At 46.3% G+C, this 23,619-nt stretch overlaps 3 protein-coding genes across 3 annotated transcripts; all 3 read right to left on the reverse strand.

Annotated features, from left to right (window-relative positions):
• Positions 1-650: 650 nt before the first annotated feature.
• Positions 651-8,913, reverse strand: KRBA2 (KRAB-A domain containing 2). The gene is made up of 3 exons (XM_045570227.1): positions 8,074-8,913; positions 5,456-5,863; positions 651-4,860 (listed from the first exon to the last, which is right to left on the reverse strand). The coding sequence occupies exon 3, from the start codon at positions 4,838-4,840 to the stop codon at positions 3,611-3,613; it is 1,230 nt and encodes a 409-aa protein (XP_045426183.1). The 5' UTR covers positions 4,841-4,860; positions 5,456-5,863; positions 8,074-8,913; the 3' UTR covers positions 651-3,610.
• A 1,823-nt stretch (positions 8,914-10,736) lies between these two features.
• Positions 10,737-16,017, reverse strand: RPL26 (ribosomal protein L26). Its single transcript, XM_045570228.1, has 4 exons — positions 15,918-16,017; positions 14,901-15,073; positions 13,544-13,684; positions 10,737-10,908 (listed from the first exon to the last, which is right to left on the reverse strand). Exons 2-4 carry the CDS (start codon positions 15,066-15,068, stop codon positions 10,780-10,782), a joined length of 438 nt encoding a protein of 145 aa, XP_045426184.1. The 5' UTR covers positions 15,069-15,073; positions 15,918-16,017; the 3' UTR covers positions 10,737-10,779.
• A 6,560-nt stretch (positions 16,018-22,577) lies between these two features.
• Positions 22,578-23,240, reverse strand: RNF222 (ring finger protein 222). The gene has a single exon (XM_045570229.1). The coding sequence runs from the start codon at positions 23,238-23,240 to the stop codon at positions 22,578-22,580; it is 663 nt and encodes a 220-aa protein (XP_045426185.1).
• Between the last annotated feature and the right edge of the window lie 379 nt (positions 23,241-23,619).

The following is a 23,619-nucleotide window of genomic DNA, read 5'->3' on the forward strand; positions in this document are numbered from 1 at the left end:
TACATGGGTCTGTTTCCGGCTTTTTTTTTTTTTTTTTTTTTGAGACAGAGTCTCACTCTGTTGCCCAGGCTAGAGTGCTGTGGCGTCAGCCTAGCTCACAGCAACCTCAAACTCCTGGGCTCAAGTGATCCTCCTGCCTCAGCCTCCCGAGTAGCTGGGACTACAGGCATGCGCCATCATGCCCAGCTAATTGTTTTATATATATATATATATTTTTTTAGCTGTCCATATAATTTCTTTCTATTTTTAGTAGAGACGGGTCTCGCTCTTGCTCAGGCTGGTCTTGAGCTCCTGAGCTCAAACAATCCGCCCGCCTCGGCCTCCCAAAGTGTTAGGATTACAGGCGTGAGCCACTGTGCCCAGCCTATTTCTGGCTTTTTTCACATTCTGACTTCACTTGCCTTTCTTCAGCAGTGGGCCACAAAAATGCATATGCATATGAATGGGCCAGATGGTGGCCACCTGGAGAATGCACGCCTTTCCTCCCCTCGTCTGCTGTCGTGCAGAAATGTGGGCCCCTTGTGGCCACATCTTCCAAGTTTTCTGTGGGGAGTTAGCTATGCTCCCAGCAAAAAACCGGGTCCCTCAGGCAGGGGTCCTCACAAAGGATAAAAAAATAGTAGGAATTAGAAATAAAAATAATACACAGAGGCAAAAATATAGTTTATAAAGAATAGATTTAGGAAGATAGACAAAGGAGGGTACTCAGGGGAGGGTTACATGTCTTTCCCATCAGAACGAGCAACCGTGACTGAAGTTTTACATAGGTATTTATAGGTACAGTGTTTCGGGTGCCAGGGGTAACAGGATTTACATAATAACAAGTAGTTCAGTTTAGGTTCAAAGTCTTCCAAAAGGATTCTACAGATCCCTTAATTAACTCTATCTATGTGGATAAATTGTTACAAAATCTTTTTAGGGCAAACTTCTAAGTTTTAAGATAAAGCTATTACTTTAGCAAAAAGCAGAGACATCGTGGCTCTGGTTATTGTGTATTAGAACAGAGATTTCAGAAGTCAATCATGAGCTGTCCCTTATGCTAATTACTTTAACTGCATGGGTCTGTCTGGGCCCCAGCTCGGGCGGCATATCTCATTGATCAGCTCTCATCTCGGCAGCCTGTCTTTATTGATCAGCTCCCCATCCCGTGGCTCCATGCAAAAACCTGCTTTGTCTTTCAAAGCAGGTGAGAATCACACGCCTGAGACTGCAGCCTCACCTTGGAAAGCAGCCACTACTGATCATTGATACGCCCTCCTGAGACAAGGCAGCTTTTGATACGCGAACTAACAGGTTCACATTTTCCTTCAGGGCAAAGCCTTGCAAAACTCCTGAAATCATTTTTGTCTCAAAATATAGGGTGCATTTCTATAAATCAATATTTCCTAGGCTCAACAGTTTTCAAGAGGTTCTAGACATCTAGATTTTTATATAGTATCTCCAGTTTTTAAAGTGCTGGCAATTAATTTTTTTTAATTTAAAAAACATTATGTGGACAAAATATATTTGCCAGCTGAGACCAGCCTGCGGCACACCAGTTGGTGACCCTATTGCAGATGGTGAAATATGATAATGCAGAGTAACGCCAGACTGGGTCTAGGAATCCACCTCCAACTCTTTCCCACTGCCAACATTAAGAAGCAAAAGAGGAAGAGCGATGTGGCAGCTCCTGGAAACCTAAGTTATTTGCAGCCACTCTCTGGGAAAGAAAGCAGTGTTGTGACTCATCTCACCTCTCACCCACATGAGTTGATGATGTGGTTCCCGGTTTGCAAGCAACCAGCAGGTAGAAGGTCAGCATGGGGGACAGGATGGTAACATCCTTAGTCAAGTTGGGCCTCCCAGACCCTGCTAGGCTGAGTTACAAAAGACAATGGGTTGGAAGGACAATGGAAAGTGAGGTGCTGGCCAAGGATAGAGCAAGATTTTGGTTTTCAAAATAAGCTGGAAAGTGATGTAACCTATCTAATAATAATGCAGCTTTCCTGCATGCCTTTCAACTTAACACTATCAGAAAAGAAATGGCAATGAAGTCTCCAACTCTCATGTGGAGGATAGATCTGCCAGGAGCAAAAAAAAGTCACATTGTAGAACATCACTGTTTGTGGAGAAAGCCCCTTCACATGCATTATCTTGCTTGTTTCTCATAACAATCCTGTGAGGGAGGCAGGATCAGAGCTGTTAGTGGCCCTTACAGAAGAGGAAACTGGCATTAGGGGGCAATCAGAATGGTTTTTAGATGGCTCTGGGATATGCAGGAATGACACTGTATGGAGAATAAAGGACTGCAGGCCTGTTCTCCTTTCTGGTGCCCATTTCTGCAGATCATTTATTCATTCAACGTTTTTGAACACCTCTGATGGGCTAAGCACTCTCTCCTAGGCATTGGAAACACAGTGGTACACAGATCCTTCCCTTTAGCTGAATCAGTCATCCTTATTCTGAACGATGACCCAGAATGGACTTGCCCTATTCCTGTCTAGTTGGAGCAATGACCTCAGGCCAACTCTTGCATTTTGTTCCAGAGACCTTGGTTCCTTCCCTGTCAGTTACTTCCTGAAATGCACTGACCCGTGCCGGGAAGACAATATGCTTTTACATGTGTAAGGCATAGAAAAGTGGCAGACTCATCCCCAAACTTTAGCCATGCCTTAATTCTGACCTAATTTCAAAATATCCTTCCTGCAGGTCACACAATTCCCTGCACATGCCACTCTGACAGCAGGGATGACACATATGGTTTCTCTTGAAGCAGAAAACACAGCCCAGCTAGGGAGGTGGCCGGTCTCTAAGGTATTTTGAATTAACCTCTTTTCTTTGCATTACTTTCCGTTCATCTACATCTTTCCCTCTGATGCCTCCATCCTTTGGGGTATGTGAGGGCAGGAATATGTACTAGGTGTATGTAGCGCAGTCCCATCAGTTCTACACTCTCAACACCCCAGCAGTTCTTGCTCGGCAAACATGTTCTTCCGTTGACTGTGGTGACAACTGTGTCTCCTAAAAAGATATGTCCAAATTCAAACCATTGGTACCTGTGACTTTACTTGGAAAAAGGTCTTTGCAGATATAATTAAGGTAAGAATCTTGAGATGAGATCATCTTTGACTAGGGTGGGCCTAAATCCAATGACATGAATTTGGTGTCCACCGGTGTCCTCGTAAGAGATAGAAAGGGAAAATACACACAGAGACACAGGGGAAAAGGCCACGTGAAGGCAGAGGTGGAGACAGGGTTTGTACTGCTACAAGCCAAGGAGCACCATGGATGCTGGCCACCACTGGAGAAAGGCATGGAATGGATCCTTTGTCAGAGCCCCCAGAAGGAACCAGCCGTACCAACACTTTGATTTCAGACCTCTGGCCTTAAGGACTGTGAGAGAATAAATTTTTGTTGTTTTTAGCTGCCAAGTTTGTGGTAGTTTGTTATGGCAGCCCCAAGAACAAATACACAGACCCAACCCACTCTTGCCCTTTGAGCAAGGACTACTATGTACAACTCAACCTGAGAGTGCAGCCTTCATTCCTTTCCCTTAGGGCTTCTAGAAACAGTTCTCAGATGACTGCATAACGCTCAGAGAATTGTAAGTATCCACGCAGGCATCTGTTCATCAGCAGAGGACACCAGGGGTCCCCTGTGAGGTGCTGGGCTCTGTGGCTTCAGGAGTGGGATCCATGTCCTCATCCATGTCAGATCTGTCTGCTCCGATCTCGGCCCTTTCTTCCTGCCTGATCCAAAGGCTGTTTTCTAGCTGTTCTTCAGCAACTTCTAGCTCTTCCTCTGTTTGTAAAATGGCCACAGTTTCCCGGGGCAAGTTTGAGGAATACAGCCCAAGTTTGGCTTTACAACCAAACATTGCCTCATATGGACTTTGCTGCAAAGAAACGTCAAAAGCCTGATTCCTCACCATCTGCATGAATCGCAGGCCTTCGGCCCAGTTCCGTGAGTAGTTACTATGCATCCAGGCCCTTACCATGTTCTTTACATCATGGCTTGCTTGTTCCAGGGAGCCCTGGCCTTGAGCAGGGTGGTATTTACCAGAGACAATTTTTAGGTCTGGCCATACCTCATTGAGCTCATCAACAACCTGGTTTGTGAACTTTATGCCACTGTCAGATTCTAACACACTGGGTGTACCAAGAATTGTGAAAATATCCAACAAGACACTGACCACCTCATGGGTCTGTTTGGTTTTTAATGGCCGTAAAATAATAAACTTGGTCAAGTAGTCTTGGTAATATAAAATAAACTTGAACTCGCCATCAGCATTTGACTGCATGTCAAGTATTTCAATTTGGCACCTGGAGTCCACGTCCTTAAAAGTCATGGGCTTTGGTGCAAGGCTTCTCTTGGGTACTGGATTCTTCTGGTGGCACTGTTTACAAAGAGTCAGATATAAGACAATGACTTCTTTGGTGACATTCCCGTATTTTCCTTGCAGCTCCTTGAGCATGCGTGTCCGCCCACCGTGTCCAATACTGAGATGTGTATCGTGAAGAATATCAAACAACTCTTCTTCATGTACATAATACCGTATTCGATCTCGTTCTCTGTGAGTAGCCTCGATCAGTTTCTCTGTGCCTTGCACAGAGATCACATCGTATTTTGCTGCACGGCGATAATCACGTGATGACTTCTTCCCCTTTTCTTTAGCTTCTTTGACTTCCTTTATTGTTTGAAAGTACTTTTCTTTGGAAAATACCTTGCTGTTGTAACTTTTGCTTTCTACTAACTTTATTACGCTTGTAAGAAACTTTTCTCTCATGTTACTTATCTCCATTTCCATTTCACCTGCATTTGAAATACCGGGTGGATCATTTCCAGCTGTCCGTGGCATCATGGAGAACTACAAGAAGGAAGCTAAGACAGGGAGAAAGAGAACAGAATAAAGTTAAATTCACTGAGACTCCATCCAGAAGACTTTCCCTCCAAAGTCCTCATCAATTCTTTCATCTGATTTTTGAAGACCACTGTATGGAAGAAAGATAACAGAGTAACAGTACAAAGCAACTAGAAAGCCATTCAAAATTAGAGCATGTCAAAAAAATTTGAAATCAGTAAGATTACAAACATGTAGTAATTTTAGACTTTAAGCAAACAGAATAATACCATTAACCTATATCATGAAATCTAATTAACTGGTCTTTGTTATTAACAATTGAATAGGAGAGAGGATAAATGTAAATCCCTAAAGCAGTAGGCTAAACCCTTACCCTCAATAGCTTTTAAAATAATGTAAATGGGAGAATGTTGCTGGAAAGTACACACAATAACAGCAAACTCTTAAGCTTAAGTTAGCACCAGGGACTGCTAATTTCAACATACATGATGTCTTTCTATGAGTCTGTCCTCACTTTAGGAGAATCAAAAAGAAAGTGGTGAGGATTATTTTTAAATGATGGCTTTCCCTGACAATTATATACAGCATTAATGAATGAAGATGCTGAGTCCTTACCCTATGGGAGCATGTTTTCATAACTGTCCAGCATTGTGTCCCTCTAGCAGTCCTTTTGAGAGGCTTCGAAAGACTTCCAATCTTTGGTCATATCTTCAAATGTTTCGCTGCCTCCTGAAACGGCACTGGCTGCTGACACAGGCACCATTCAGTCTTGGGGACTGGGCTAAGGAGCAGCTTTAGCAGGACTGCGGAAGAGACAGTAGAGGGCACCAAGAATGAAGGCAAGCCAGCACCAGCAACTCTAAACACAAGTCAGGTGAATATTATATGGAAAAAATAAGGAAAAAGTCTCATATCCAACAAGATGATCTGAGCTTCATGGGTGAAGGAAAGGAGTTTTGCTTTCCTGGGAGGTCTGTAGGTCTGGCTTGCTTTGACACTGCCAGAGCTGGAGCCCGTGTATTTCTGGAACAAAGCAGAGAGCCCAAGTGAACTTGGGTACTCCTAAGCTGGGAGACACTTTCAAGTACAGGATTGATGGCTCCAAAGAGAGTCCGCATGGTCTGTTTCCAGAAATGGAAGTATCATATCTATGTGCACAGAGATACATCAGGATATTATTGTGCTGAAAAGAAACATCCCAAATGGAGTCCACATGCCACCAAGATTGGAAAATTCCTTAGGGAGAGAACTTGACACTCAGGTGTCTACACCAGGATTCCTTAGTTAGAATAACCCCGATATAGGATGGTGAGAGCCCAGGGGAGGAGTTCATGATGACTGCAGGAATTCCAACAAGCTAGGAAAACACGATCCCAGACATAAGATCCAGAGCTGAGCAGCAGGGCAGAATCCTGAGAAGCAGAGAAAGATGGAAACCTTTAAAAGCTCTGAGCAAGAGTCTCAGTTAAGCTAGGCCTGCTTCCAGGTCCTGAAAGTCCTCCACTAAGAGGGCTTCAAACTCCCTTCCTCAGAAACACTGGCTAATCATGAAATATTCCTCATTCTAAGACAATCCGGATTGTAAAACCAATAACTTAATGATAACTTTGAGAGGAAAAACACAAACCTTTATTAAATGAATGTATTGACAAAACACATCCAAATTCAAAAACGTGAAAAATATGTATTTTAGAATTGAAGACGTTACATGTTTGCAAAATGTTAAGTTTGGGTTCAAGATCCTTAAAGGCTCTGAGAAGTCCTGCAGTAAAGAAACCAGTTTACATTTCTTTCTTTTCTTTTTCTCTTTTTTTTTGGGAGACAGAGTCTTGCTCTGTTGCACAGGCTAGAGTGCTGTGGCATCAGCCTAGCTCACAGCAACCTCAAACTCCTAGGCTTAAGCACTCCTTCTGCCTCAGCCTCCCGAGTAGCTGGGACCACAGGCATGTGCCACCATGTCTGGCTAATTTTTTCTATATATTTTTAGTTGTCCAGCTAATTTCTTTCTATTTTTTTTAGTATAGACAGGGTCTCACTCTTGCTCAGTCTGGTCTCTAAGTCCTGACCTTGAGCAATCCTCCCGCCTCAGCCTCCCAGAGTGCTGGGGCTATAGCAGTTTACGTTTATTTCATCCATTACTATTCAATCACTGACACGAGGCTTTGTTTCCCAAGGAATATTTATTACCAACCCATAGTCCTAGTGATCCTCAGAAGAGCCTTGAAACCATAAGGTATTCAATGGGATCTAGGACGAGGACCTTCCAAATTCCTTACTGAAACCAGCATCTCTCAGAAATTGGGTGGCTGTACTGCTGCTATTTAAAGCCCTTCAGGGGACTGCACAAGAAGAAAAAGCCTCACCTTCATTCCCTCCATTCTATAAAGCAACTGAGACGACAGGCTGGACATAATTTAGAACCAAAATATGTAATAAAATCTCAGTTTTTAATATGAAATATTGTCCTTAGTACACCATGAAATTCTAAAGCACAGCTCAATGGCCACATTTGGCTAATAGATCTATTTTTGTTGGTACATCCAGTGATTTTTTGAAAAAAATTTGAATGATTTACCTATACGTACAGATTGGGAGATTTCACATAAAAAACTAGATTTCTGGCTTTCTTGAAAATGGGAATATCTGGCCATATTGGGTATTGCTGCCTGGCAGCAACTTGCTGTAGCAGAGAGGGCAGCATCATCTTTCTTTCTTTTTCTTTTTTTGAGACAAGGTCAAGTTCTGTATAGCCTAGGCTGGAGTGCAGTGGAACAATCACAGTTCACTGTAGCCTCAAACTCCTGAGCTCAGGCAATCCTCCTGACTCAGCCTCCTGAGTAGCTGGGACTACAGGTGCCTGCCACTGCCACTGGCTTTTTATTTTTAAGAGATGGGTATCTCCCTATGTTACTCAGGCTGCTCTCACACTCAAGCAGTCACTTGGGATCACAGGCCTGAACCACTGCACCCAGCAGCATTTTTCTTTAGATGGAGCCGGCACTCTCCTGTTTCCCCACACTCCCTAAGTGACCTACTAACTTACTCATCTTACCTGCTCATCCCTGTAGATTTCTAAGCTTTCAGTATCTGTTCTAAAGCAACATGAAAGAAATGTGGCCCTTAACCAACCAGCTTCCTGGTGTGATCTGTGCTGATGGGATAAGTGATAAAGAGCTTGGTTAGAGAAAGTTGGAAGCATCTCCCAAGTCATGTTTACTCCCTTCCTCACCCACCTGAGTCTTTCTCTTCCTGACCTGGAACGTCTTCCCATTGATTTTCCAAATCACAGCCAGCTCACATCAGCCTCCTTCCAGACGCATTCAGCAACTCCAGCTGATTGCCATCTCTCCCTCCTCTGAATAGCCTGTAGCACTCACTGGAGGACTCTGCTTTGCATTTTTAGTTGACTGGTTCCGGTGAATACAACCTACAAGGTAAGGATTGGGGCTTCTACCTGCCTATGTCCCTTTGGAGGGCAAACGAATACAGAGCTGAGCACAAAACATGTTAAAAGGACATTTGTCAAATATGTCGCTTAGAAGTATAACATTATTAGCGAGGCAGTGCAGTGGTAAGGTTTAGCCTAGCCTTGGGAATTCAATTTCTGACCGTACCATTTACTGTGTGCCTAAGGCAAAGTCTCTGGGGCTTCAATTTCCTGATCTATAAAATCGAGACAACACCAGTATCCATCACAATGGATTGCTATGAAGATCCAACGATAATGCAGATAAAGCACTCAGTACAGTGTCTCCGCACCTTCCACACTACACAGGAACTTCCGCTGATTCCTGAAGACGGGTTCCGGCGTCACCTCCTTTGTGCAGCCGTCCTCCCCCGACTCCCGCAGACTCGGCTCCCAGCGCCCGGCTCCACACTTGTTTACCCTACCCACCCGGCCGAGGGCGGCCAGCTGCCGGCTGAATGAATGAGCTGGGTCGGGGGTGGAGGGACGGGCCGGAGGCCGGGAAGGCGACAGGAATGCGCTAGGGGCCCACAGTGTCCGGGAGCCCACTCCGCCCCAAGCACAGCGCGCAGCCAGGCCGCCGCCTCACCTCCCGCCCCGACAGCCCCGCGGCTCCCCAACGCCCGCGCCCCCGGAAGTTGCTCCGCGCCGACCGGAAGCCCCGCCCCCCAACTGGCCGCCGCAGACCTACAGGAGCCCCCGGTTCTCCTCGGAACTGGGTCTCACGAGGGTCGTGCCCAACCTGGACAACAGACACGTTTAGTGCTGTCCTGGAGGTGGTAGCTGGGGCCAGCATATGTGTGACTTTGGCTAAGCAGTCGCTTAACTCGGCCCCCTTACCCATGCCTACAGTTACGAAGCCCTGCCTTCACCTTCAGGCATCTGCCTAAGTAGCAGTGAGGAATGGTGGAGGGCACAGCTGACCACTTGTCAACTGCTTGACACTTCACATCCTTTCACTGAATCCTCTGAGGAACCTGCATTTTAGATGAACCTTGTTGATTTCATACTGCAACCCAAAGATTTGTTAGGTTTTGGTAGATGGCACTCACCCAGCACCTATGCAGAAAACAAACTGGTAAAGGAGGCCCATGGGCAGCCCAGAAAACCTGAGACTTCTCACTCCAGGACAGCTTGAGGAAATGTTCTACATGCCACTGGGAAGTCAAAGCAGCATATTTTATTCCAAGCAAGACTTTCTATCCAATGGCAATGCAAACTTTTATTCGATAAAAAAAATATAGCCTGTATGTCCACATCGTAGCACATTAGTAGGAAGATAGGAAAAGACAGGTTCAAGAGAGGAAGTGTTTCCAATTAGCTTTTCTTATTGGTCATCTCAGTGAGCCCCCTTCAGCTATTAACGTACCCCAAAATGCTGCCTGCTATATAAAAAATAATCACTATCTCTTTAGTCCTGATTTTGGAAAACTTAGGAAAGCAGCATCTCTCAATAATTAAAGAACTAATGTTCAAATGTAAAAGACCAACTCTATTTAAATAATATTTTTTATTAGTGGAATCAAGCCACAAGTGGCCTGCCTCCAAACAGCAAATGTCACCTGAACGTCCCTTTCCAGATCCTAAGACCGACAAATCAAAAAGGTAAGAGACTGATCCACTGAAAACGAGGTAGTGTCCTGCTGGGTGTTAGCTCTACTCTCCCAGCAAAACAGGTCCCAAGGCAGGATCATCACAAGAGGTTTGGAAATAACAGGAATAGAGAAATAATATAGATGGGGAAATAATTGAGATGAGACAAAGTGCAGTTTAAAGTGATAGGGGAGTCAGAGGTCCTCTGGCATTCCCATGAGCTGTGAGGCCATGAGTGAAATCCCACATCATTATTTACTGTTAGAGCAAATAGTTGTCTTTTGTTCAAGAATCATGTGTACAGCTCATTTTTTGAGGTTTCCAGGGGAACCTTACCTAATTCTGTCTGCAAGTATAGACAGTTACAAAATTTTTCTAAGATAAGCATGTTAAGCCCTAACATGACCTACCTGAGCACACAAATTAAAGATAAAATGTATAAAATGAGAACACTGAATCTGTGTACTACTCTAATCTACTCCTTCTAAACACAGAGACATATAGTCAGGAGTGAAGCAGGAATAGCCTTGAAATCGAGGATAGTTCCAGCTGCACATTATCTGCTGGGCAGGCATTTTAATCAGCTTCTCCGCCAAGGACCCAAACCAAGCTTCTGCCTTGCAAAACAGCGCAAGGTGATGGCCAGCAGCAAAGAAGAAACGTTGCTTTGCAAATGTCCTTTGACAATGCCTTCATTGTTGGAAGCAGCTTCTATTCTGTGAACTAACATGTCCACAGATTTCAAGGCAAAGCCCTGCAAAACTCCTGAAACCTTTCACGCCTCTTAGCCTATTTTCCCAACAGTGTCCCAAAGTACCACACACAAAACAGAGGCTCTTCCTTTTAGCAGTTTTTAATGAAAGTTGTACATAAGATTATTTTATTCCTGCATCTTCTCGATTGTTTCTTCCTTGTACTTGCCCTTTTCCTTTCCTACTTGGCGAGATTTTGCTTTCCGTTCAAGGATCTTTTTGCGGTCTTTGTCCAGTTTAAGCCTAGTAATAACCACCTGCAGAAAAGAAAACACATTCCCAAGCTTTAAATAATTACTAAAACAACCCATGGGAAGGCACAACGTTCAATTCTATTTTCTAAACCTTGGGTAGTAGATGCCTAAACAGAAAATAATGTACTTATTTAGCTTATATTTACTAATGTTCCACCAACAAAGGAGAAAAGGCAAGGTGGCATCAGTATTTCTTCTCATGGTCTCTCCTGTGCTTTACTATGAAATCTCTCACCTGGGCTAGAGTGCCATGGTGTCAGCCTAGCTCACAGCAACCTCAAACTCCTGGGCTCAAGCGATCCTCCTGCCTCAGCCTCCCGAGTAGCTAGGATTACAGGCACAGGCCACCATGCCCAGCTAATTTTTCTATTTTTAGTAGAGACGGGATCTCACTCTTGATCAGGCTGGCCTTGAACTCCTGACCTCAAGCGATCCTCCTGCCTCCGTCTCCCAGAGTGCTAGGATTACAGGTGTGAGCCACCACATCTGGCCAAAATCTGTTTCTTACTCCTTCCACCACAGTTTTACAAGCTAACCAAGTCATATACAAATACATTTTTGTTTCTAAAGTAACTTTAGAATTTTAAGGTTAGAAATTAAATTTAACCTTTACACACACTTTCATTTGGTGAGGTCACAGTACAGATCTTATTTCAACAGTTTGAATCTTAAAGACATCCATATTTATGATAAATTTTAGTCTTAAGAAGGAAGATGAGAGAAGTGGAAAGAAGACACTAAACTACGTCCTAGAAATACAGCATGCTGACCAAAACAAAATCTCTGCTGTCATGGAGCTTATCCCCTAAATATATATGTATGTCACTTTGATATAGAGAAAAATAGAGCAAATGTGGGGAGGCTGAGAACAGGGGCTAGAGAATCAGGGAAAGTCCTACTGATAAAGCCACATTTGAACGGAGGCCTGAAGGGGTGGGCCATATAGACACAACTGTCCCAAAGAGAATAGCAAGTCAAAGGTCCAAAGTTTTCTAGGTACGTTTCTCAGACTTGAGTGTGCCTAAGAATCAATCAACTAGAAGGCTTATTAAAACAGATCCCTGGGTCATAACTCTCAATTCTGCTTCAGGACGTCTAGGAACCTAGAACTTGCAATTCTTCCAAGTTGCTAGGTGATGCTCCTAACCAGTAGACACACTCTCAGTAGCATGACTGTACGAACACAAAGGAGGCCAGCAGAGTAGAACATGTAAAGTGGAAAAAGATATCAGGTAAGGTCTTATAGGCCACTCTGATCGCACCAAGCAGACAGGATTCTAGAGATGAAACAGTAGTCAATAGGTTTTATTGACTGATGTGGCACATATAATAAATAAATAAAAAACGACATTTTTGGCCTTAGCAATTGGGAGGATAGAGCTGCCATACACTATGATGATGGAAAACTCTGAGAAGAGGTTTAAGGATAAAATCAGGAGTTTGAACACATTAGATTTGAGATACTAATTAGACAGCCAAGTTGAAATGCACAATTGGCAATTAAATATTGAACCTGGAGTTTAGGAGAAGAGATCTGGGTTGGAACTGGCTGCTTCTAGATATCTGAAGTCCTAGGACTGGAATGGGATATGAAGATGAGTACTGAGCCACTCAAAGATCAACTGTGTCACATGCTGCACTAATAAGTACAGTACAAAAAGACTTAAGAATTAGCCACCAGATTTGGTGGTGGGAGGCAAAAATATGATTGGAACAGGTTAAGAAAATTGGAAAGTTTTCGCTCTTAGGAGACACATACTGAAGTAATTAGAGAAGTGTCATGACACTGATAATTCACTGGGGGTGAGGTGAGGAAGACAGGCAAAGAAAATTGTAGCAAAATTTTAATAGAGAATTCTAGGTGAGAGATATGCAGGTATTTTACTGTACTAGCCTTTCAACTTTTCAGAGGTTTGAAAATTAGATTTATGGCACCAACGTAAGATCAAACCCCAGTATTTGAACATTCGCTGTGAACATTTATTACCTTTATACTAAATTTTTTAAAACTTGGAAAATAGAAATTATAGACAGCAATATCAAATCAGAGGCCAAAATTTGTGCATCAATTGCCAATAATTACAGTTTGGGGGAGAATTCATATGAGAATCCAGGGCAAGCATCTGCTGGTATGGGAATCAGACCAGATTTTCTATCTTGGCTTAGATATAATCACTCTCCATGGGATCTTAACTTCTGAGCTTTGGGTTTCCTCCCCATCTGTAAATGGTTCAATGCCTATTGCTCAGGGCTGTAAAGCTACCTTACTGCTTACTCAATTCTGTTAAATACACAAAAACTAACAGGGTTACAGCTCCATTTTACCTTATAATTGTCCTATTTCCCAGATTTTAATGTTAATTATTAGGTTGTTGATGTATCAGCTTACTAATAGCTTTCGAGGAAAAGGTATGTTAAATATACATAATGACCACTAAACACATTGATTTCGGAAATGTGTCAAGTGGTATTAGAATTTTCAATACAAACAAGTAGTATTTGCTTTAAGACATGGTTTCCGGTACATTTAAAATCAGGAACTATTTTTATGAGATTGTTCTGTAAACAAGCAATCACACCTGTCAACAATAACTGCTGCAAATTCCTTCTTCTCTCAAGCATTTTAAAAAATACCCACCTTGCTGGGGTGAATGCCCACATGGACTGTTGTGCCATTGGCCTTCTCCCGCTGCACCCGTTCAATGTAGATGACATATTTCTTCCTGTAAACCTGGACTACTTTGCCAATTTGCTGACCCTTATAATGTCCCCGAACAACCTAAATGCAAATTCAAAAATAACAAACATTCGGATAAAAGAACAAAATTAACCTTGCAAATCTGGAAAACTGTGAATCATGCACCCACCATTCACTCTATCATTAGCTCTACAGTATATTTCAATTTCAAAAGACTTCATCATTAAGGGAAATGTGCCAATAATTCCATCCCTGGCTTTAATTAACCTGTAAACAAACCATGTCCCCATGTATCTACAGTAATGTACAGTGCACCCCTACAAACGATGGCCCACTAGCAGCAGCACGCTTGTTAAAGGGTGAATAAGAGCCCACTTGGCATTCTGTAGAAAGCTGACAATAAGAAACTTATTACTCTACCCCAAAAGCAGCAATAGACCATTCATATTTAATTTACAACCCATTAAAGTGCTCAACCCAGTGCCACAGTGGGCAGCAACAAATGCTTAAGGGAATAAACCAGTTTTTTCCCAGAGGTTAACTAACAGTTTCCCACCCAGGAATCCTAGTGGTCCTCAGCTCGTCAGGAAGCAACTCAAAGTGCTTCTGAATAGGTGTGTGTTTCTGGTTTCTAACTTTCTTGCATTGATATATATTGAAAAGAGATTGCCTTCAAAGTCTACTAGCAAATTTAGCACTACAACAGTAGGGATCTTTGGCTGTTTTCAACCCATGCTGCTGTTATTTGGCAACTGGTTTCACTTTATGAAACAATGTTTCACTCATCAAATAATATTGATGTGCAAGTGGTTTTAGAAACTGCCCCAATTCTTTAACCACTAGCTGCAGGTTACACCTAAGAATCATTATAGAAATTTTCACTTAAATAAATTTGACAAATTCTTTACTGGTAAACTTAATCATCTGAAACTTTGGTTCAGTTAAACCTTCTCAATCTAGATTCTGAGCAATTCTGTTTACCAGACCTCAAATGTCTCTTCAGTGACCAAACATAATGAGAAAAGGATAATCCCAAAGTAATGTTCCAGTTTTCTTACTGTGTCACTTAATTATGGCTACATCTGATGTTAGGGGGAATTGATTTTCACCAAAGAATAAAATCAAGAACTGAAAAGCAGCGTACTTTCCGGGTTTTTTTGGTCCCTGGCTCAACTCATCATGCAATTCTGTTCTGGGATGAAAAGTCTGGAAACATCTCTCTGAGAAGGTAATCCCTCTTCTAAGCTAAGTGTGTGGTATATCCAGCAAGACAACGTCAACAAGTAGGGCTACATACCTGAACTTCATCATCCTTTCGGATGGGCATGGATCGAACATTGTATTTCTGTCTCAGCTCTTTGGAAAGAGGAGAAGACATAATCTTCCTGCGAATGTGGGAAGGTGCATTGAAATGTCTTTTGCGGTTCTTGCTTCGGTCTGAAGTCACAAAGGGATTGAACTTCATTTTGGCTAAATAAAAAGTTAGAGACTCTCAAATGACCGAAATCTCATTGTTTCCAAACAAGTAACAGCAATAATTTCATCTTTATAGTTCAGAGTGCTCACAGAAACTGCCATGTTCTGCACCTCCATCCAAAACTGCTTGAACTGAATGGCCTACGAAATGAAGCTTGAAACTCTAAAATTTTTGCATTACTGGGATGTTTTCCATAACTGTTCACGGGATGAAGATTTTTTCTATCAATAACACACTTGTTTTAGTTATAAAATATTTTGTTTACGTTCTCCAAATTCCTTAAGCACTGCACGAGGAAGTCAAGACTGGACTTGTAAATGTTTCTGCTTAGAGGAGAGCAGAGCGACAACTCAATTCTTCAAATTTAATATCAGGTTTTAGGAGCAACCAATGTTCACCTTTACGGAGTCTGAAAACAAAATTTAACTCTTCCAAAAATAAATGAGCCAGGCCCCCTATCCCAAACCTGGAAACTTTTGCACCCATCTCGGGTTCAATAAACTTTCCAATGGGAGAGAACGATCCGGAAGTTTTGTGAATGCTTTACCGAAAGCAGTTACTTTAGGAGACCACTCCCTAGGAAAGCCTGGACTTGACTCTATCTCCACAGGACCCCTCCCCTCAGCTCGTTTCCGAGTCCCCAAATTCCCTGCCCCTCTGTCCTTCTCCTGCCCGGCGGCCCCAGAGTTATGGAGAAAAGAGGTCAAAACCACCCCAGTCCCTCTCCCTGGCTGCCATTCGGCCGGCGGGAAACGATCAGAGCCCCAGAGGTCACCAGCCACCGTGCCCGAGAACGGATGGCTGCGGATTACACGCGCTTGCCCAGCAAATTCTCACCCGCTGCCGCTCCAGCGATGGCCGCAAAAACGAAGAGAGTTACACGCTCCTTCCGGTTCTGTACGTTTACGAGAGATCTCGCGAGACCAATGTCTCTTGGAGCGAGAGGGGCGCGGAGTTTGAACGGGAGGAGTAAACTGGGGAAGAAATTGATGGATAGTGTCACCTAGTGGCTCGGAGGGCAACTGATAGGGGCTGCAAAACTCCCTCCTCCAGGGCCTAGAGTCAGCCTTCGGAGGTCCGGGTGCTGCTGCCGAAGGGTTGTCTCTGGACAAGTGACAGGAGCTGCTTAGGGTCAGACTGCTCCAGTGGGTGTTGAAGGAGCGAGCGGCCTCAGGGGACACAGTTCCTTCACTCCTGGGTGCCGGGCGGCGGGCGCCCCCTTAGCCGGGAAAGGGCAGGTCCTATTTGGCGCCGCCAGGTGGCGCTGGGATCCCGGGTGGCCGGTCACCTGGGTAACCTGGATCTCACCACCCTGCCCGGGCCAATGGCGTGGGCGTGGCAAGCGTGTCTGTCCCTTGACGAGCTCCAGCGGGACGCCGGCCGCCGCCCCCAACCCTCGGCGTCTGCACTGTGGGGCGCGCCCGAGATTCGGCTCTGGTGGCGAAGGGCCTTCCAAGGACTGGGGCCAGCGACCGTCCCCCACCCCTGCGGAAACAGATCTGAATCTGCGTTTCTCGCGAGCTCCCGGGTGACGCGAAGGATGGTGGTGCAGACCGCACCTTGAAGGAGCTGGGCCTGAGGAAGCCTTTCAATGCGGAGAGGGGGGTCCCTTTCGGAATATTCTGCCTGTTCTCACCTCGGGATCAGACGGAAGCGGGGGCAGGGGGCGCGCTCCCCTGCGAGTGGACCCGGAGGCTCGCGCTTGGTAGGGCCCCGGCTTCTGCTGGATGGATAATACAGGCGTCATACTGACAGAGCACATACATTTCATAATAATAGATAAGACGTAGCGAGCTTGGTGGGTGCTAGACACAGCCTTCTACGCCCTTTACATCATTAACTCCTTTAGTCCACAAAACAGCCCTGTTGATGCTGGTATTATTATTGTTCTCATTTTACAGGTGGTGCAACTGAGCCACAGAGAAAGGAGAGGAACTTGTGCAAGGTTATACAGAACCCATAGGTGACAGCTGGACCCATGCAGGCTGGCTCCCCTCTGGTAACTCCATATGGCCCCAATTTGTAGCAACGCACTGGGTCCAGTCAAAGGGTGAAAAACCATATCCTGGAGCACCCAGGGTAGAGTCAGAACATGTGTTTTCATGATTTAAAAATAGCAGTATTCTTAAATGTGCTGGGAAGGAAATTGTCCTGGATTTTATTCGTAATTGAAAAATTAAGTGAAAATGCCTCTCCTGCAACTCTTTTTTGGAAATATTTATGGACCGTATTTCATGGGCCAGCTCTGAACTAGACACTGGAGATAAAAATCAAAGTTTGTGCCGGCAGGAAGCTCATTGTCTGAAAGGAGAGAGATACAACAGAATCAACACGCACAGGGGCTCGGGAAAAGTGCCGGCTGAGCCAGCTGCCCTTGGTGCTTCTGTGCTGAGGGAGCAGAGGAGAGCTGTGGGGTCAGGGAAGACTCCTGGGGTGAGCTCACTCTTGACTAAGTGTTGAAGAATGTTAAAATTAGCTCCAGGAGGCAGTGGAAATAGCTTAAGGGAAGGCAGGGAGTTGGGAAGCAGTGTGACTGCTGTTTCTGGGAACCAGGTCCTTGTGGCTGAGAGAGGCATTCGGAGGGAAGCCCAGGGACCATGGGACCGCGCTGAGCTTGATTTGGATGCTGAAAGCATAGGGCCCGCTGGAGGCACCTCTCTTCCTACCTTGCCTTCGTTTCTGGCCTTCACAGACTCACCCCTTCTCTTTCTCCTTGTTGTCCTTAACTTCAGGGTCCCCATCATTTTCTGTCTCCCCACGAAGGCCCTCTCTGTGTCCTCAGCTCCTCTCATCCTCTGCCATCATCCTTCCTTCTCAGGCCTCCTTTCCTCCCTCCCTGTGCCCAACACTGAGTCATCAAAATTATCCTTTCAGCCCACCATCTAGACAGCGTGACGGCTTGATACAGTGTGAAGCTTGTTGGAGTACAAGTTGTACACACAGATGCCAATTACCAGTAGCCTAGTTACAATGTCTGTTTATCTTAACACCTGTCTGCTGGGCATCCTGGCTTCACCCTGCATGGTCTGCTGGCAGCCTAGTCCAACTGTCCTCTCTTTCCCTTGTTTCTACTTTCTCTTCCTTAATTTGAAAATGGTCCTTTTAAACTGGCACTTTAGGATTGTTTTGAAGGTGGGCTTTGTGAAGCCCTCAGATACACCAAAGCAGGGGTTTTATCTAGATTGTGCACCCAAAGTCACTTGGACTAATCTTTTCTCTACACACTAAACCATCATGGTCATTCATTCATTCATTCATTCTACAAATACTTAACCAGCTCTTACTGTTTACAAAATTCTGTGTCAGGCACTGGAGATAGCAAGATCTGTAAGATCCAGCCTCCCTAGAGGAGCACTTTGTCTAGGAAGAGACAGACATGTTAACAGATGAGCATGATAAAGTGTCCCTGGGAAGATGATGGCATGCAGGAGGTGGAGGATGCAGCAGAGGGTTGGTTAGGTCCCCTAGGATAGAGGGTGGGGACATCTTCATAGGTAACCCTTGAACTGTGCTTTTTTCTTTTCTTTTTTTGAGACAGAGTCTCAGTCTGTTGCCTGGGCTAGAGTGAGTGCCGTGGCATCAGCCTAGCTCACAGCAACCTCAAACTCCTGGACTCAAGCAATCCTCCTGCCTCAGCCTCCCGAGTAGCTGGGATTACAGGCATGCGCCACCATGCCCAGCTAATTTTTTCTATATATATTTTTAGCTGTCCATATAATTTCTTTCTATTTTTAGTAGAGACGGGGTCTCGCTCTTGCTCAGGCTGGTCTCAAACTCCTGACCTCGAGCGATCCACCCGCCTCGGCCTCCCAAAGTGCTAGGATTACAGGCGTGAGCCACCTTGCCTGGCCGACTGTGCTTTTTTTTAAAAGGCTAGGCAGGAGTTTTCCAGGTGGGTGGGTGGGTGGGGGAATTTCAGGTGGAGGGACCTGCTTAAGCGAAGGCCCGGAGGCCTGCACCAGCACCGCTTACTGGAAACAGCAAGTGGCTGGTGCTGAGAATTAGCTGTGGAGTTTGTTTGTGTGGGGTAAGAAGAGGATGAAGAAAAGTGAGGAGCTGAGGGTGAGGTAAGGCTGTTTATTTTGTGTCCAAAATAAGGACATTTGGACTGATAGGAGGTCAAAAGTTGATAGCAGCAGAGCAGTCCTATGAGTCACCCAGACGGTTCACTGAGGGGAGAGGGTACAGCGCTGGATCTGAGGGGGACAGCGGTCTCCAGTGCGCGTGCCCAGGCTCCTGGCAGCCTGCAGTGGTAAGCTTGGGCCGGCTTAGACTGTGTAAGTATGTGTTAGAGTTGAAGGTTACTGTGATGGTGGGAGGTGGCAATGCCTGTGTTTGGGGGGTGCCTCTGGGCAAGGGGAGGAAGAGAAGAGCAAAAGAGTTGATGTTTAACCCCAGGCGTCCATCCTTCTGTCTGTCTGTCTGCCTGTCCGTCTAATTGTATTTTTCTGTAGTGCCCTGACCCCAGGGTGTTTGCTTAAAGCAAAAGATTTTATTTGAGAACCAAAAGGAAAGGTAGAGAAGAGGGAATCAGAACAGGCACATGAAATGATAGGGCCTGAAGAAATCCACAGGAACTTAGGGGCACTGAGAATATTAAACTTCCCGCTTTACCTGTTGGGCACCTGTTGAGCACAAGGTGTCATAGTTCTAACCAGACAAACCAGCCCCACTGAGCCAGTGGCTAATGCTCTGGAACCACAGGGCAAGTGGTTTGGCAGCTCTCCAGCATTCCTCACAGGCAACAGGTGTGGACACTGAAGGCATCTTTAGCTTCTAATATAATTTTTCAGTTCAGTTTTTGAATGAGTGATACATTTACTTGGTTCAAAAATCAGAAAGTATCAAAGGTAAAGTGAAAACTCCCCCTCCATTTCCACCATTTTCTCATCCCCTTCCACGGTTAATCGCTGTTGTTAGGTTTTTGTGTATCTTCCCAATTTTTTTATGTGTAAATAAGCAAATAGGAATGTAAATTCTTATTCCCCTTCTTTCTGCACAAATTGTAGGGTCTGATTTCTGGTGTTTTACACCTTGCTTTTTCCGATTTGTTGTTATACCTTGGAGACTTTCCATATCGGTTCATAGGTTCCTGCCTTGTTCTTTTTATAACTGCATGATATTCCTTGGACTTTGAGTAAAATACCTAGTGCCCTGTTATTGATTAGCATTTAGGGTTTTTCCAATCCTTTGTTATTACATAACAATTATATAACATTGTACATAGGTTGCTACCCATATATGCAAGTGTATCTGTACCCAGGAATTGCTGGGTTGATGTGGAAATTTTGATAGATGATATCAAATCTCCTTTGATAGGGGTTTTACTAATACATATTCCCACCAACAGTTCCCCTACTTCCCCCAGTAGCAGGGTGGGTGTCGAGACGTTGAGGGTTTGACAAGCTCATAGGTGGAAAGCAGTATTCCAGAAGAATTTTAATTTGTGTTTCTTTTACAAATGTGGTTGAATAAATGTGTAAGAACCATTTTCACTTGTATTTTCAAACTTTTTTTTATCTAAAGTGAATTATCCTTAAAATCCAAGCTCAGAGCTTCCCATGTGCTTTGCAAAATCTTTGGAATCTTTGAGAAAATATATATCTTTATTTTAAAAATAGCTTTTGGCATTCTTTGAAAATAAAAGAAGTTCCATCTACAAGTCACCGCTGAACAATATGAAGACACTGAGGATATTCTGAAAGAAACTTTTGGCAAATACAACAGAATCTGGAAAGACTAGAATCAGGTCCCCCAAAATTCATGACACTGTTTAAAACAGCCTGACTGAGGTTAAAACAGACTCATTGGAGTCTTTGTAAACTTGATATTATTTTTACTCCTATAATAAATTTTTTTTCATGGAATCCATCTGTATCCCTGCCCCCCATAACACCTGTGCCTTTCTCTAGGCTTGAAAAGAGCACAAAGAAGCCCGTAAGTGCTTTAAAGCAGTCCTCTGTGTCTCCCAAACACCCCCTGTAGTGTGGCACCCCATTCCCTAGAGTCCCCAAATGACCCCCACTACAGGCATTTGGGAACTAGAGAAGAGGCACCGAGCTCTTTCAAACTTTGCTGCGAGGGGTGTAGCTTGTGGAGGGCTGAGCTGTTGGTATTCTTGGGCTGCTGACCCCCCTTGAGAGGATAGCTGGAGGTTTCTGTTGTTTCCAGTGTTAGGGCGTTGGTTGACTTAGGGGCCTCGATGAACAGCCAGTAGCTGTCCCCGAGTGACTTGCTCCTCAGGTGAGACAGGTCAGAGGCTTTCCTGGTGGGGCCCTTAGTGGGGCCAGTGCAGTCCAATGTGGGGTCCCCAGGTAGAGAGGTGAGCAACTGGCAGCACCTGGGTTTCAGCATTTACTGGGTGAGACCGCAGAGTCCCTGACAAGCGTGGCTGTTTTCTTCCCCACCCTTCCCCACCCAGCCCAGCTTGAGACTCCACCTCGGAAACTGGCCCAGCTGGTGTGGCCTCTAATGAGTAGTTGGGTGATGAGGAGGAAGACTGGGGCTGGGAGGTGGGAGCCCCCAGGGGTTAATTTGTCACATAGTTCTCGGCTGACTCAAGTCTCACCTGTCAGGCTTCCCCTCTACTCCCTGCCTTCCAGTCCATGCTTGAGAAACCCAACACTCAAAATGTGGACCCTTCCTTGGGCCTGGAGGGCTCGGGGAGACCTCTGGCCCTGTTTGTGGGCCGGTCTGCTGGCCATGGCCTCTGTCAACAAACGCCTGTCTCCTGATGAGGCTCAGCTCTCCAGGAAGACCCTTTTCTGTTGATTCCCCTAGAAGCCCTGGGACACAGCTTCTGAGACCAGCGTCTCCTTCGGGGAGGGCCTGTCAGGCTGGCGGCGGGTTGGAGGCAGGAGGAGGATGGTGGGTGCTGTGAGGCTGTGAATGAGAGCTGAGGTGCTGGGAAACCTGCACCCTGGCACCTGCACTGCCCCTTCCGTTTGCTCCTGAGGGGGAGCTGGGGAGGCCTTGTGGGCACTCTGGCCTGGGGGAGTCCTGCCATTGGGCCCTCACCCAGCAGGACATTTGCCAGCAAAGCTTCCTTGTCCCTGGAGAGACCCACCCGGCTTTGGGTAGGTCACACCAGAAGGTAAGGTCTGCACCTCAGGGCCTGTGACCCCACAGGAGGGCAGTGACCTCCCATCTCCCCAGCCTGCTCGGCTCCAGCCTAGGGGACGGGAAAGGGTGTGAGAGGATGTGCTGGAGCCGGACGCCAGAGTCAGCTTCTCCACTCGGCCCCCGCCTCCCCGGCACGCCTGCGCCCCTGCCCGGATTGGGGAACAGGGGTGGGAGAAAGCATCGTACACCCTGCCCCGTCCAGCGCTCTCCCTCTGCCAGGTCCTCCCCTCTGCCTGCCTGCCCTCCCTTCAGAGCTTGGTTGGACCAGGTCTGCCGGGGCCCTCTGCCCCCTCCCAAGCCACGGCCAGCCCAGCCACGGAGCGGGCATCTTCCAGGCCAGCCCTCAGGCCGGGCTTGTCCTTCCAGGTGCCCCACTCATGCCTGTTTCCTCACCAGCAGCACCCAGGGCAGGATGGCGGCTACCACAGCCACCACGGCGATGAGGGTGATGAGCAGGAGGGCCCGAGACCGGCAGCAGAACGAGCGGGTGGCACTGGGTGCCGGGGAGACCTCCGAGAGCTCTGCCAGGCTGCGCCGCGGCAGCACACTGTCCTGCTCCCCCAGGGGCATCCCGTGGCGACTGATGATGAAGATCTGCGACTCCCGGGGCAGGGTGGGCAGCAGGTCCAAGGGGAGCTGGGCAGTCTGACCCGGGCTGCCCGGCAGCCTCGCCGGGCTCGGGGCTGGCCTCCAGACAGGCTGGGACGTAGCCAGGGGGTTTGTGTGGCCCAGGCTGTCCGGTGGTGGCGTGGAGGGCAGGCCCACGGGCACAGCCAGGGTCTGAGAGCTCTTATCGAGTATGGACGGCCAGCGGGAGCTCTTCTTGCTGAGGAAGGTGACGTAGCGGCAGATGGGGCAGACAATGGTCCTCTGGACCTGCCCGTCCACCCGGGTGGAGAGCAGGTACTTGACGAGGCAGTCATGGCAGAACACGTGGCCACAGCTCAGCGTCCGGCTGGCGCCCTCCAGCTCCCGGAACTTCTCGTAGCACACGGGGCACTCGCTGCCCGAGCTGTCCTTGCTCTCACCCTCCGACATGGCCACTCGGAGAAGGCAGGCTCAGCTGTGAGCAGGAAGGTGGGGAGCATCAGGGCCCGTTCTAGTTCCCAGCTCCCACCCGCACCTCTGTCCCCGCTGCCTCCTCCTCCCCTTGCCTTGTCTTCTGCCTCCTCTTCCTTTTCCTCCTACTCTTTCCTCTTCTGCTGCTCCTCTTCAGGGGCCCACCTGAATCAAACCAAGAGACTGAAGACCTAGAGCCTAAGATCCTTAGGGAGAGATGAGCAGACGCTTCTGGAAGGGGGCATCAGGAGACAGAGAGCAAGAGATCCCGGTCACTCCGGAGGGAGGCGTGTGAAGAGTGCCTGATGCCTTACCTCGGGCACGACATGCACACATGGTGAGGTCACCACGTCACCTC

The sequence above is a fragment of the Lemur catta genome, chromosome 15 (assembly GCF_020740605.2).
Source record: "Lemur catta isolate mLemCat1 chromosome 15, mLemCat1.pri, whole genome shotgun sequence".
Taxonomy (NCBI): Eukaryota; Metazoa; Chordata; class Mammalia; order Primates; family Lemuridae; genus Lemur; species Lemur catta.

Excerpts from the sequence above, each read along its gene's own strand:
- KRBA2 (XM_045570227.1), bottom strand. The coding sequence starts at position 4,840 with ATGATGCCACGGACAGCTGGAAATGATCCACCCGGTATTTCAAATGCA.
- RPL26 (XM_045570228.1), bottom strand. The coding sequence starts at position 15,068 with ATGAAGTTCAATCCCTTTGTGACTTCAGACCGAAGCAAGAACCGCAAA. Across the intron at positions 13,685-14,900 it reads GAAAGGATGATGAAGTTCAG|GTTGTTCGGGGACATTATAA; the intron begins GTATGTAGCCCT and ends ATTTGCATTTAG. Across the intron at positions 10,909-13,543 it reads TGGGCATTCACCCCAGCAAG|GTGGTTATTACTAGGCTTAA; the intron begins GTGGGTATTTTT and ends TCTTTTCTGCAG.
- RNF222 (XM_045570229.1), bottom strand. The coding sequence starts at position 23,240 with ATGTCGGAGGGTGAGAGCAAGGACAGCTCGGGCAGCGAGTGCCCCGTG.